At 60.7% G+C, this 14,381-nt stretch overlaps 1 protein-coding gene across 9 annotated transcripts in view; it reads right to left on the bottom strand.

Annotated features, from left to right (window-relative positions):
• Nucleotides 1-875: 875 nt before the first annotated feature.
• Nucleotides 876-14,381, bottom strand: part of PEMT (phosphatidylethanolamine N-methyltransferase) — an 84,910-nt gene continuing 71,404 nt past the window's right edge. For all 9 annotated transcript variants that reach the window (XM_059379326.1, XM_059379324.1, XM_059379325.1 and 6 more), the window contains 4 exons: nt 6,496-6,641; nt 4,058-4,169; nt 1,428-1,502; nt 876-1,177 (listed from right to left, as the gene is read on the bottom strand). In XM_059379326.1, the coding sequence (XP_059235309.1) occupies nt 1,120-1,177; nt 1,428-1,502; nt 4,058-4,169; nt 6,496-6,641 (391 nt within the window). In that variant the 3' untranslated portion in view covers nt 876-1,119. The remainder of the gene's footprint in view (nt 1,178-1,427; nt 1,503-4,057; nt 4,170-6,495; nt 6,642-14,381) is intronic.

Raw genomic sequence — 14,381 nt, 5'->3', positions numbered from 1 at the left:
CATGGCCACCTTCAGGGGCATGCAAGGTCCCATCCAGACACAGACCCCTCATAGGCCCAGGGGTTTTGCAATGTGACTGCATCTGGACTTTTCTGTTAACTCTCAGATCACTCCACAGAGATGATCTGTCTCCAAGGCCAGCTCATCTAGCATGGACCTGGTGGCCTGGGGTTCAGAGAGCATGAGGTCACGGCCCAGCTTTCTGAGAATGTGGTCATGCCCCAAGGGGCACCAACTGGGCCGACCCACTGGTCTGACCCCCAGGGGCCAGGCACCTCATGGCTGCTGCTCCTCTCTCGCTCGGTCCTTCAGAGCCTGCTGCTTTGGGCCCCTAAGCTTGTTCTGACCACAGGGCCTTCGCATTTCCATTCCAACTGCCTGGAATCCTCCAGTTTGCTCCCTCTGCTCATTTGGGTCTCAGCTCAAATGTTACCTCGTCAAGAGAGCCCTCCACCACCATGGCTAACAGGGGCTCCCACTCCCACCACGTACTTCCATGTTGGTTTTAAATTTTTGCCATATTTTTTGCTCTCTGATCATTTACCTGGATGGCAGCTCTCAGAGGCTGGGAGCTCCATGGCACGAGGAGGTGTTGGGCTGCTGGGTGTATGATGCTACCCCTACCCTGAGGCTGGGCTGGTTCCCCAAAGGAAAGAGACAGAAGATGGGATACTGGGGCAGGGGTGAGGCAGGCCATACAGAAAGCCCAAACATCCAGGCAAGTCCCTTCCCTGCCTAGTGTGGATGGTGGTGCCCACCTAGAAGCTGAGAGGCTTCAGTGAGGAGAGCCACATCAGCATGGCCTGGAGCCCTCAGGGGAATGCCCCACTCCCCACAGCCCTAACCCCCCCCCCAACAGAGAGCTGGAGAGGACACTGGCATCAGGGCGCCTTTATTGGTGAATTAGAACATACTGGGAGCAGCAGGGCGGGGGTGGGGACTCAGTGGCCAGACAGCAGCATGTCCAGGGCCCCCAAGGCAGAGGTTTCCAAGGCACTGGAGTGGCCCTCGCCAGGCACGAACACCGAGCAGCAGCCGGGGCCCCTCTCCCCACTGCAGGGCTTGGCACTCGGGGCAGGCCGGAGGCAGCAGATGCTCAGCAACGTGGCGCAGGCCCGGTCAGCTCCTCTTGTGGGACAGGGAGGCTTTCTGCTGGTAGATCTGAGCAGTGAAAGGCCTGTGGGCAGGGAGAGAAGCTCTGGTCAGGTCTCAGGGGTGATGACACCAGCTCAGGCCATGCACCCCACCAGAGTGTGGATGGAGGGGGGTGTCTGCGTGGGGCAGGAGGCTTAGGCTCCCTCGGCACCTCCCATCCAGCACCCCCAGGCTCCACTGAGCCGGCTTGAAGCTTGCTGCTTCAAGCAGTGACGGGGAGTCCGGCCCAGCTTGGCGGTTGTGCTCTTTGTGTGTGACAGGTGTCTACTCACTCCTCGTACAGGATGGCGACCATGTAGACGAGGGCCACAACCGCAGTCAGCAGCAGGCCCGTGGGGCTGGCGTGCCTGCGGAGAAGACAGCGTCAGATGCCGAGCCCAGCCTTCTCTCTCAGAGTCCTGACCCACACTGGCTGCCTGCTGACCATGTCTGGGCTGGCTCCATCCTCAAACGGGGGCCCGCACCCCTCTTCTCACGCCCCTGGTCCCCCAGCTCAGGACACAGCGGGGATGAATCATGAAGGAAAAAATGCCCTCTCAGAGTCGCCTGGGTGGCCAAGCGGGTCCTTTTCTGCATAGAGGGCGGTCCCAGGGGACCTGCCCTTCACTGATAGTGTCTTCAGGTTGTCTTCTAGAAATGTGTCTGGTGTCCCCAAGGGCATGTGGAGTGTCCAGTGGGCCCTCCGTGGGCTCCCTGCTGGAAGGGCCGAGGGGCACCTGCTGTCCAGCTGTGGGCCCACCTTCTCGGATCCCCAAGGCTCCACAGGGGCTGGACTGCAGCATCTGGATGGCCGGGAGGAGAGAGGGAAATGGGTTCATGGGCCCCCCCATTCTGTGGACTCTGTTCGAATCATCCCCCAGGGCCGCATAGGCTGTCTGCCCCTCGCCACGGCCAGGGGAGATGCCAACACCTAACAGAGACCCTTCTGGGGCTGAAATGAAATCTGTTCTCCCGGAGCTTTACACACTGGCCCTGGTTTGGTTTTCTAGAGCGAGCAGAGCCTCCGCACTCAGAAGTCAGGCACCCCAGGAGCTGGGGAGGAGGCGGACAGCAGGCGGGCTCCCACCTGGGTGGACCTGCCAGCAGCCAGCTCAGGAAGACAGGGCCGGAGATCTATAGCCAGTGTTGCTCAGACTGACCCCTGGGATGCCCCGACACTGGGCCCTGGCCCATGCACCCAGCAGGCACCCCCTCTCCATTCTATGCGCATGAAACTCCACCCCTTTCCAAGTGTTGCCCCGCTCTTGACCTTGACACGCTAACAACCCGGTGTGGAGAGGATCATCTCCTTCTGCAGATGGGGAGACTGAGGTCCAGATGGAGCCACATGCCTGGCCCTGAGCCCAAGGCGGTGGCAGATCTGGTCCTACGGAACCGGCGGCACACCCTGGGGACGGGGCGTCCCACTCAGGCAAGGGAGCTAAGAAGGTGAGACCTGGACGGAGCAGGAGGCCCCGGTGCCTCGTGCCCCCGGGAATCCTGATGCGAGGCCCACCAGGGGCCCAGCACACCCTGCAGCTCCATGAAGTCCCATCCATGGGGCCCCTGGTGGAGGACAGCATCTGGCAGCTCAGGTAATGGCTTCTAACATCTCTCAGATGCCAGGCCACATCCTGAGCCACAGAAGAGGCCCTCTCTCATCACCGTGTGGCTGATGTCCTCCTGAGGGGGCCTCTGGGAGCCCAGGCTTCTCTAGGGCTTCATTTTCCTGAGAGCCATGGCCCAGCAGCCCTGAGGTGGAGGTGACATCTCACCCAGGCACCAGGCACCCCACTGGGGCACAGAGGGGACCCACATGTGAGCTCGGCCTTTGGAGGGCCCATATGAGCACAGAGGAGGGAGCTGGGGTGGGGGGGTGGGCGGGAGCAAAGGGTTAGGGAGGGCTTCCTGGAGGAGGGGACACACAGCTGGGTTTGGAAAGACTAAATGAGGGCGGAAATAGGAGAGAACAGCGGGGATGCTGCCAGTGGGTAGGGAAAGGAGGTCAGCGGGAAGAATCAAGAAGCTGTAGGGTGGGCCGCGGGGAGATGCTCAGTGGGGGCAGGGGTAGTGACTCTAGGGGTACGGACCCTTCCCCCTGGGATCCCGCTGCCCGAGTCCAGGCAAGGGGACTGTCTGGCCTGCAAGTGGGACTGGGGCAGGGGAAGACGTCCGGGCCAGACCCACAGATCCCCCTTCAGCTCCTGGCACTCAAAGCCCAGTGCTCCGATCTAGGCTGCCTTGAAAGGTGGGGGTTTCAAGGAAGGATCACGCTCCTGACATCCCACCATTTGAGATTCATTCCTTTGTGTCCTGTAACTTCCTGGTGTCTGGGAGCGACTGTAACACTCCAGGCACGCGGTTTCAAGTGTTCAGTAAAAGCAGAACACCGTCTACAGGAAAACATCCCATGGAAGGAGCCCTAACATCCAAAATGGGCAAACAGGAAGCGTGCTGGAGGGGCGCACGGTTGGAACCCCAGAGCCCGTGGCACTCCTGCTGCCGGCTCCTCACCCGAGGTCTCTGTACAGCCTGAGCCCTAGAGGCGCTGGGGGCCCACTGGCCCTCATGTTCTAGTGCACGGCTGGCAGCTTATGGTCTGTACGCCAGAAATGGTTTTTACATTTTTTAAGTGGTTAAAAAAAAAAAAGGGGGAACAGAGTATGACATGACCCATGGGAAGTACATGAAATTGAAATTTCCATATCCATATATGAAGGGGTGCTGGCTCCAGCCACGGTCCCTCCTTTACCCACTGTCTCCCGGCTGCCTGGGAGCTACAGATGTGAGCCTGGGGGCTTCGCCTCTCCCGTCCTTCAGGAGGAAGTTCGCTAAGTCCGGGGATCGCCTCAGCCCCGCAAATGACAGAAGGCTGTCCCCGCCTCCCCGAGTGGCAGCCCGCGGGGGCAGGCCCAGTACTCACATGACGGCCCAGCCCAGGTAATTGGCTGTGCTGCCCCAGTACATGGGGTTGTCCAGGATGTTGAATGGGAATGTGGTCACTCTTGCCTCCTTGAGGATCCCGAAGTAATCACCTGTGGACGAGGCAGGGCAGGACCGGAGGCTCACAGGCTGGCCACACCATTCCTGAGGGAGACCCCAGGGTGGACACCTTGGGATCTGCCCTCCCGGAGGGGCCAGGCCAGCTGGGGGCCAGTTTAACCCCTTCCAGGGACACCTCGGGTGCTGGGCCCACTCAGGCCACAGGCATGCAGACGCCTTCAAGGACCTTCCCACCCACCATCTGCTCCTCTCCCCTGCCTTTGCACATGCTGTTCCCTCTGCTAGGGATGCCCTTCCCTGCTCCCTGTCTAGCCAGTGGCTTTCTTCCTTTGGCATTTCTTCCTTAGCTCATGTCACCTCCTGAAAGAGACCCTTCCACTCTCGAAAGCAGACCTGCCTGCTGCCCACTATTTCTGCCCCCAGATCCTCCCTTCTCACCCAGCATGTGGCCTGGGTGAGCGCCTCCCATGTGGGGAGAAATGAGGGGGTCCATTCTGCTCCCCCACCCTGGACCGCCCACCACCCAGAGGTCAGCCCCGGAATTGTGGCCGCCAAGGAGCCCAGAGCAGCTGGTCACAGCGGAGAGTGCAACCATCAGACGGCTGACCCCAGCCTGGCCCAGCATCTGGCAACTCCGAAACGTGGCCATGTGGCCTCCCCCCAAGGCCGCTCTAAGGGGCACAGAGGCACAGACGCCTTGTCGGGCGCGGGCCCACGGGCAGCCTGCACGCCCGCGGGCACCATGCTGCTCACGAAAGGGCACCGGCGCATCCTCCCCGCCTCCGCGCCCCAGAAATGCCTCTGCGCTTCATTGGAGGCAGAAGTAGGGCAGCCGCAGGCGGGAGGAGTCCGCTATCTGGAGACAAAGGGCTCCAGGGGCACAGGAGGCACCCAGGAGGCTGCGGAAGGCTTTCTTCCCAGGAGGCAGGAAAGGGGCTGTGGGCCCAGAGGTGGATGGCACAGAAACCCGCTTTGGGGCTGACTCATGGGAGGGACGCGGCCACCGTGCCCTACATCCCTGGCTGCTGGGCTAGTCACCGGCTGCTCATACTGACTGGCTCCCTCAGGCAACTCCCCCCTACCCCCGACCCTGACCTCCCACACCGGCCCCTTCCCAGTTCTCTGCCCACATCTGCGCCGCGCCTGTGTGCTGCTGGGCTACTCACCCTGGTCTTCAGAGGACCCAAGGCAGACAGGACAGTACCCCTCCTCCCTCCGTGGCCCTTTCTCCCCCACGATCCCAGCAGTGCAACCTCTTTATCGCTGGGAGAGCTTTCCAGGTCCTCCTACCCAGCAATGAAGCCTCAGGCCCCTGCCTGGCCTTCAGGGACACCTGTGACGTGGCCCCCACCTGACCTCCACCCCTGGTCAGACCGGACCTCCACACACAGGCCCACCTGCCCACCATCCTAGCCTGGAACTTGTGGTTTGCTCCTGGGCCTCCCTCCTGTCCACCCCAGTGCGTTGCTCCCTCCTGGCAGACCCAGGAGCTCCCAACGCCTCTTCCCACCTTCCCGCCTACTGCCTCTCTCCGGGCCCTGAGCACCTAAAGCTCCAGCCGGACATGAGGCGTAACCCGCCTAGGGTCCCGCTGCTGCAGGTGGGCGACCGGCGCAGCTCCCACCCCCTGCATGTGCTGCTCCCGTGAGTCTCCCCTGCCTGTGAGCACAGCGCCCTCAGAGCTCCCAGCTCTCTCTCCCCTGCAGCCTGCAGGCCCCAAGTGCCTATGGACAGAGAGGCCCCCAGGCGGACTGGGAGGGCACTGGGGACTGCCCCGGGCGCTGGGGACTGCCCCGGCACTGGAGGAAATTGAAGCCAGCTCAGTGAAGTTGGCCAGGGGCTGAGACCAGGGAGGACCCAGGAAGCCCTGACCCAGCCCATCGGAGGGGTGGGCACCTCCCATGTGCCCCTGCCTGCTGGGCTCCTTCTCTGGGCTCCCTCCTCCTTTCTGTCCCTGTCCCCAAGATGGCCTTGCTCTGGCAGCCTCCCCCAGCTGCACTCCTTCTTGGGCAAGTTGCTGATGTCATGAGGACTGGAGCCCCAAAGCCCCTGAGCCACAGGCAGTGGGGAACACAGAGCAGGGACAGTGGCGTCCCCCCAAACCCACACCCGTTCCAGACCTACACCAGCCCTGGCTTGTGTTCCAAGGGCAGCAAATGGCAGTGTCACCTGGCCTGGCAGCCAAGTGGCCAGATGAGACAAGCGAGCCTCCCTGGCTAACCATGGACGGGCAGGGGCCTGCAGAAGCAAAGGTCCCAGAGCCTTAGACTTAGGGGCAGAGCAACCCACCAGCCGGGCACCAGCCCCCCAGGACCCAGAGGGCATCTGCTCATGGCCCCCCAGCCCTCGGGGTCTTACCTAGGAAGGTCCCAGTGAAGCCCAGGGCGAAGAAACTGGAGAGGACAAAGGTGCTCCCCACTCCCAGGAGCGCGAGGCCCATACGGTAGGCTGTGGGGTTATCCAGACTTTCCATCTTGGGCTGGCTCAGCATGGCCTGCGTGAAGCTGTGGGGCAGGGGGAGTCAGGAGGTCACTGCCATGGACAGGGGCTGCCCTGCCCTTCCCCTCCCCCACCCCATCCCCTGGGTGACCCCCAGAATAGCCGACCCAGGGATCTTAGACTCAGAGTCTGCTGAGGTTGGGCAGGTGACGCCAAGCGAAGTCGGCTGCAGGTGGGGTGCAGGGGACGTGGACGGCACAGCCCTGCCCAACGGGGGCTCCCTCCAGCCCCAGCCCCACTGCTGCCAGCAGGGTAGTGACCACAATGAGGAACCTGGGACCCGCTAACATTTTTGGTTTTCAAGAAGCCAGAAGTCGTGACTTGTTTTTAAAATCCCCTAATTATTAGAAACAGGTGAAAATGACAATATGTTAAACTCTGCGAGGCCACGGGCCAGGTCCAGCCCACCAGTTTGCAAACTCTGGTTCCTGTCCAGTTAGCAACAGGGACTTCAGAGGTCATTGTGGCTCCAAAAGGAACGGCTGCGTGCCCCTGGATGTACCCGTATCCCCCTGCGCTTGGCATATGCTGCACAGGCAGGTGGCATCCCAGGCCCCTGGTGGGCCCAGTGCCCCTGGGAAGCCTGGGGCATGCTCACCCCTTCCATGGCCCCCATGTTTCCTGTGCCGGGCCGGCCACATCCCAGGTGGCCCCTCAGAGGCTCCCTATGTCTTCCCCCCACTTCCAAATGGCCCTAGCAAACTCCTGTCAGGGCCAAGCCATCGAAGGCCTTGTTGGCCAGCAAGTGACAAAGGTGGGTGACCACGCTCGTGGGTTTGGAGGTTCAGGTTCCCTGCGTAGCTGCTGCAGACGGGACTCGTGGTGACGCACAGGAGCACGCTGGGACTCTGCCTCGCTAGCGGGGAGCTGGTGCTCGTGGGAGGAGACACCCAAAGGAAAGGGTGTGTGTGGGAGCAAGGGCACACGTGTACCACTAACATTCACTTCCCATTCCCCCATGATCGTGACCCTCAGAGCACGGAGGTCTCCTGCCTCTTGCAGGACAACTGCTTGTACCCACTCTGTACCAGGGACCTCTTAGCAGGGCCACTCACTGTCCACCTACCCACCCACACAGCCGACCACCTGGCTAGCCTCTACCCATCCACGCTTCCATCCGTCCACCTGCCCATCCATGAGTCTATCCTCTGTCCATCCATCCATCCACCCCTCCTTCCAACCATCCACCTCCCATCCACCCAACCATCAGTCTGTTCTCCGTCCATGCATCCATCCATGTACCTCCCCATTAATCTATCCCCTAGGTATCCACCCTTCCACCCGTCAGCCATCCATGAACCTATCCATCTGTCTGACCCATCCATCTGTGCGTCCATCCACCCGTGCATCTGTCCATCAGCTATCCTGTATCTATCTATCCATCCATCACAAAGCAACTCTTTTCATAAGGCTCTTGCAAGCAGAACAAATTCGCCATCCTCACTCATTCGTTCCATTGGCAAATCCCAATTATTGTCAAACTATCCCGATACTGAGCGGAAAACCCCCTCCCCAGAACATTCTCCTCCAACTACTTTCAGCTCTGGGAGAACAGAGGCTGCTTCTCCTTCCCTCGAGTATCACTCCGGCATCTGGCACATACCAGGCAGGATGGGTTATGATACATTTTCACCAACTGGAGGAAAAGTGGCCCCCAAGTCCACGGTCTTACCTTCCACCTGTGGCAGAGGCTGGCGGGGCAACCCGTCCAGCAGCAGCATGTACATCAAGGAGCACCCGGCCACTGGTCATGCTGCCCACACTCCCAGCTCTCTGCCCACCACTGCCCTCCCTCCGCCTCCCTGCTGCCCCAGTTCAGGGCCACTGTGCAGATCCAGGCAGAGCTGCTGGGATGGCTCAGGGTCACACACACACCCATGCCCCATCCCTGAAGGCCCTCACCTGACTTTCTGGTAAACCACTGGCCCTCATGCATTGGGCAGCCCCGTGACCCAGGCCCCCTTTGATCCCACAGACCCAGCAGCTCAGGTCCCAGAGCAGGCAGCTTCAGCACTGGGCCTCGGCACCCTCCCCATCCCTGCTGTCTGTAGGAGGGTGCGGGCCCTGCCAGGGGCTCACCTGCAGGCCCTTGGCTCCTTGGCAACCAGGGCATGAAGGATCACCCCCCCACCCCTCCCCGCAGAGAGAGAATGTGTATATATGCGCATGGGGGTGGTGGACGGGAGGGGCTGGACTGGGGTACCTACCCCCTGCCTGGCTCTTGGGCTCCACCTTCCTCAACATAGCTCAGGCACCTGCTCCTCCCTGCCTGGGCTGACCCCCGGCCCCCAAATCTAGGGACATGAGGCATGGGGGTGGGCACCCTCTAACCAGCCCAGCACACCCATCTGCCTCGAGTGCTCTGGCGGGCCCCCCATGGCAGCCCACCGAAAGAGCTCCTGGCAGAACAGCATTCATGCCCAGACAGACTTGAGTGCCCAGAGCTTTGGCGTCTGCCTCTGTGTGAAAGCAACAGTAAGCCCTCGTCGTCCCGTTCAGAGCCTCGGCCAGTGGCTGTGCCCACTCTGGTAAGCACGAAACCTGTCAGGCTCTGCCTGTGGGGCTTGTACACAGCGGGAGGGACAGAGGTGTGCAGGCAGGGTGACACCATGTGATGAAACACCACGTGCCACACGACGGCCACAGAGGACAGGGTGATCCAGATCCAGGCTGAAGCTGGGATCTGATGAAGATGTTCCCCAGGAGAAGGGGATGATGGGCGGGAAGAGCATTCCAGAAAGAGGAACAGCCCCAGCAGAGGCTGGGAACAGAGCCCGGCCCAGGAGCCCGGGCGGTGCCCTCGGAGGGAGGCGCAGAGTGGAGAGCGGCCGCCTTAGCTGCGGGGGCGGGGGCAGTTCCGGGCTGGGGCACCGAGCCCAGCCACAGCCTGGATGGGACCAGATACGGGGTTCCAGAGAAGCCGGCCTCGGTGTCATCTCCTCTGCCAGAGTCCCTCGCATCCTCCAAGAAGCACGCAAGTCCCTGACCCTGAGTGCGCCTAGCACAGCGGCAGATGAAAATGGAAAGTTCTTACTCTGACCTCTGTCGTGCAGGGCGGAAGCAGCGTCCCAGGGCAGGGGGATGGCCTTGCTGTTAAAGCCATCTGGTTGGAAGCAGATGGAGATTCCTAAGAAAGGGCAGATCTCAGGCAGGTGATGGGAAGGAGAAGGCCCTGAAGTGTGGGGGACGGCCCCAGATTGGCCCTAGGGGCCCACCCGTGGCCCCTCTTGTAGGCCTTCACCAGTGGGAAGAGAGGAAGAGAAGGGCCCACGGGGAAGCACTTTCCCACTCCGCACAAAGCACGCGGGGGCTGTTGTCTGGGGTTAGCACAGACAGCAGGCGATGCCCTTCCCAGGAGCTCTGTTCAGACACCCTGTGCGCCACCGGGCCCCACGGGCGTCAGGGTTCCTGGAATGGCATGGCCCGGCCCCGATCAGGTGACCCGTGGTGTTCCAGCTCCTCCATTAAGCCAGAAGGCACAGTCCATTCCCCACGGAAAATTAATGGAGGGATGAGTGGCTCTGTGAGCCACGCTCTCCGTAATAGAATGAAGTAATAGGAGGCAATTTCCTTCGGAAAGATTCCGCACTGGGGGTGGGAGTGGAGAGACTCATCCATTTGTCTCGGGTTCTATTTTTATAAAACTGGATTGAGCTTTCGGTTACCCGTGTGACTTGAGGATGTCTGCGCTCTGCTCTCCTGAAATCCGGGAATCCAGGGTGGAGGCGAGGAGAGGGTGTCACGGCCCGTTGTGTCCCCACCACACACCAGGCACCCGGCTTGGCCACATGCGGCGCCTACAGCCCCGCGACAGGCCTGTCCCCTTGTCTGTCTGCAATGGACTGCCACTGACAGACTCCGGTCCTTTAAGGGCGTCCTCACCGGGTCATCCAGGCAAACCTGAGCGGCAATAGCCTTCAGACTCTAACTTCCAGGCTTAGGTTAGCTCATGCCTGGTGGTTCAGCCCAGTTACGCAAAACTATCCATGAACATGGGCCTCTGGTGGGCTGACTTATTTTTCCCTAATCCACATTAAAATAGACCTATACATACTAAAACAGAAGAAAACAAAAACGCTCACCCACGTCACCCCCTATGAAATCGTCACACAGCGAGAATTTAGGGCCAGGATGCTGTACCTTGAATGAACACAGCACCTTTTCAAAGCATTTCCCGAACCCATCACAGCCAAGAGAGGGTCTGTCTTATCTTACAAATAAGGAAACAGATGGAGTGGGGGTGGGGCAGTGGGGAGGTGAGTGGGCAGGGGCAGGGTCCTGTGTTTGCCTTCTCAGCTTTAAGTCCTTGGTCCCCACTGCCCTGGAGGGGAGAGGGCCCTCTACCTGGACCCCAACCCCAACATCTGGGCCCACCCTGTTGAAATGCAGGGTTGTGTGTCCCACCCACCCACAACCTACTCAAAATCCCACAGCCAGGCCCCTTTTGCCTCAGGGTAGCCTAACCCAGGCTGTCTGGCCACACTCCTGGTCAGGCAGCCAGCTCTCCAGCTGCTCCCACCTCTCCTGCCTGCGCTGATGGGGTGGGGGTTGGGGGGCACCGTGCACAGGCCCTGGCCACAGTTCATAGGCCGGGCAGGATACAACAGAACACTGGGCATCAGGAGGTAAAAGGTGTCTAAGGGAAACCCCTCATTCCCACATCCATCGGTTGCCCCATCTCCGGATTCTAAGTCTGCATGGACCTCTGGGGCTCCCAGCTCTGACCTCCGTCTTCACCTGCCTCCTTCTGGAGCGCCTCCACTCTGAACCGCACCTCTATCTGAGGCCCTGTCCCAAGGCAAACCCCAGTGCCCACACCACCTGCAGAGCCAAGGCTGACCCCAGCCATGCCTCCTGTTCCTTCTGCCTAGAATTCCCTTCCACCTGCTCCCTGCACCCAGAACTCCCTTCCACCATGGGGCAGGCAGACCTCCATGGGGCTTCAGCGTGCAGGCCCGCAGAATCCCTCCCCCTGCAGGCCCTGCGAACATAGGTGAGGGGCATTTCCAGATGTAATTGCACTTCATCGAAAAGGAGACTTATGCTGGCCAGGTGGGGATGGAGTGGAGGAGCCTTTCAAAGAGGCTCTGGAGGTCAGAAAGAAGTCAGACTTTCTACCGCTGGCCTAGCAGCTGAGCCCCACATGCCCCCGAGCAGTGCAGACACTAGGAGTGGAGGGCCTCCAGCAAACAGGATAACACTCCTCGAGCCTGGGGGAGCCCCCACATTTTACTGGCCCTTCTGACAGGCCCCCTCGACAGTGAACTTGGGGCAGCCGTGATGCGCTCTTCAGTGTGGCCACCTGGCCACTGGGCCTGTCCCGACCTCATCCTGTGAGCAGTCCCTGAAGGGCCCTGGATGCAGCAATGACCAGCACACGGACGCCACCAGGACAGAGAGCCACCCATGCGGGGACGCCCCAGCGATGTGGCCGGCCCATGCACAGACAGGGGTGGGGTGGGGCTGCACCCAGGCAACTGCTACCCAGAGGAGCAGGTGGTTTGCTCCCCTGGCCACGGCCCAGCCCTGTTTCTGCCGAACGTGTACCCTAGCCTGTGCGAGGAGGCCGCCTGCTCCTGCTTGCCAGCGCCCATGCTGGCACACCCCCCCACCTCGTTTCCACGGGACCCCAGACAGTGTTGCAGCGTGCTGGAACACGGGCGCCACTGAGTGGCTGGCCTGTACGGCAGAGGCTCCCTGGCGCCCTGAGGCCGCTCCCCCAGGAGGAGGTGGCGGGGGCGGGGGGGGGGGGTTTGGCTGGGGCTACGCTGTGTCATGCTGGCTCCGGGCCACCAGGCTCTGCAGGGGATGCAGCCAGAAGGGCAGGGGCTTCAACAGATGCCCCCCAGGGGCTCTCCAGGCCTCCGTCTCCCTCACGCTCCACAGCCAGAGTGAACAGGTCTCCACCGATGGCTTCCCAATAAGGAGCCCATGCATTCTGTTGGCGGCCCCCGGACCACCTCTGGTCGCCTGGCTGGGGCAGACCAGCTGACACGGATGCCTGGCCCTGCCCCTCTGGACCGGCCACCACTGCGGGGCCCTGGTTTCATGCCTGGCGGACCCGCAGCCCAGCACTCTCCTGACACCCCTGCACAGGGTTTTACCAGGCACGTGCTTTGTGCTCCATTCAACAGTCCCCCCACCCACCCACCAACATGTGTGCGTTCGCCGCCCACCACCCCGCCACGGAAGTTGTGGCTTATGGAGAGAAGGACAGACACACTGGAAATCGCCAGAACAGGCAAACCCGCAGGGCCGGAAAGCCAATTTGGATTTTCCAGTGCCCAGGAATGGGAAGTGGGGGGACATGTGCTTAATGGGTATAGGGTTTTCATCTGGGGTGAAAAAGTTCTGGGATTAGACAAAAGGGGCTGCACAACATCGCAAGTGTTCTAAACATCACTGTTATAAGACCTGTACACTCTGAAATGGCTAAATGGTGAATTTCCTGTTATATGTATTATTTACCACAAAAGAAAAAGAAAACACACAGGAATCAGACAAAGGCACATATGAGAAAGGGCGCTCAGGAAAATAAGGGGGTGGGGAATGGCAGAAGGCTACAGGCAGGAGGGGGTCTTGCCAGGATTCTCACAAGCGTCTTCTGGAAGCCTCACGCCCCGACATCACTCCATGCCGCAGAGGGAAGGACAAATGGGAGAGGACCCGGGAGGAGGGAAAGTGCCTGCTACTGGGAAAGGTGAGCGGAGAAAGCAGTCCTGCCTGCGAGCACGTTCCCTCTCGTCCCAGAAACTTCCTGGTGTGGCAGGTCCAACCGGGAGAAAAGTCATGGGCCGGAAGTCAGACTCGGGCTAGGCCAGTGCCAAGAACAAGAAGCCGGGAAGGAGGCCGAGCAGAGGAGCTATCAGCTACAAGAAGCAGGGCATGGGGAGGACTCCTTCCCAGCTCTCCCCAGGCCCCGGATGCAAGAATGAGGCAGGGAGTTCTTTGCGGGTGTCTACATGTCTGGAGCTGGGTTGCTGGGGGCCTGTCCCCTTGGTCTCCTAGGAACCCACAGTGCTGGGCCGGAGGCCTGCAGGAAGGAGGTGCCCCCATCAGGGAACCAGAGACCCGGGGCCCCCGAGGCTCCTGCCTCCTGCTGGCATCCAGGCAGAGTGGTCCCTCCTTTACCCACTTCCTACCGGCTCCAGAGCGGAGCATGGATTTCTGCCCACATCACCGCCCCATCCATGTTACTACAAAATGGTGCCCGAGGCAGGATGGCATCGGCTCGGCCCAGGATTCCCCTGCATGGCCAGACGCTCAGAGAGGAGCTGGTCAGTGAGGACGGGTGACTCCAGACTCCCGCTCCACTTCACACAGGAAACCAAGAGAGTGTAAGTGACCTGCTCCAGGCCCGCCCATCGGAAGCAGAGCTGAGGCAGCCCAGGGCACCTGCCCCTTCCCCAGGCTGCTCTGACTCACGCTCCCTCCTGGGGTCCGGGATGGCATCCACCAGGTGGATATGGATACGCAAAAGCAGCAATGGGACTTGCCTTTCATGGAGCGCAGGAGCAGGCAAACCACAGCCTATGGCCAAATTTGGCCCTGCCAATGGTTCTCGTAAATTCCGTTCTATTGAAACCCAGCCATGGGCATATCTTTATGCGCTGACGTGCCATCTCCAGGAGTCACAACAGAGATTCTGTGGCCCTTGAGTCAAAAACACTTACAATCTGGCCCTTACAGAAAAAGTCTGCTGACACCTGATATGGAAAATCCTAAGATTATGCCTCTGAATGAGC

Source organism: Mustela nigripes, chromosome 16, assembly GCF_022355385.1.
Source record: "Mustela nigripes isolate SB6536 chromosome 16, MUSNIG.SB6536, whole genome shotgun sequence".
Lineage (NCBI taxonomy): Eukaryota > Metazoa > Chordata > Mammalia > Carnivora > Mustelidae > Mustela > Mustela nigripes.
The sequence above is the reverse complement of the archived record's forward strand: the minus strand, read 5'-3'. Positions and strand labels throughout refer to the sequence as shown.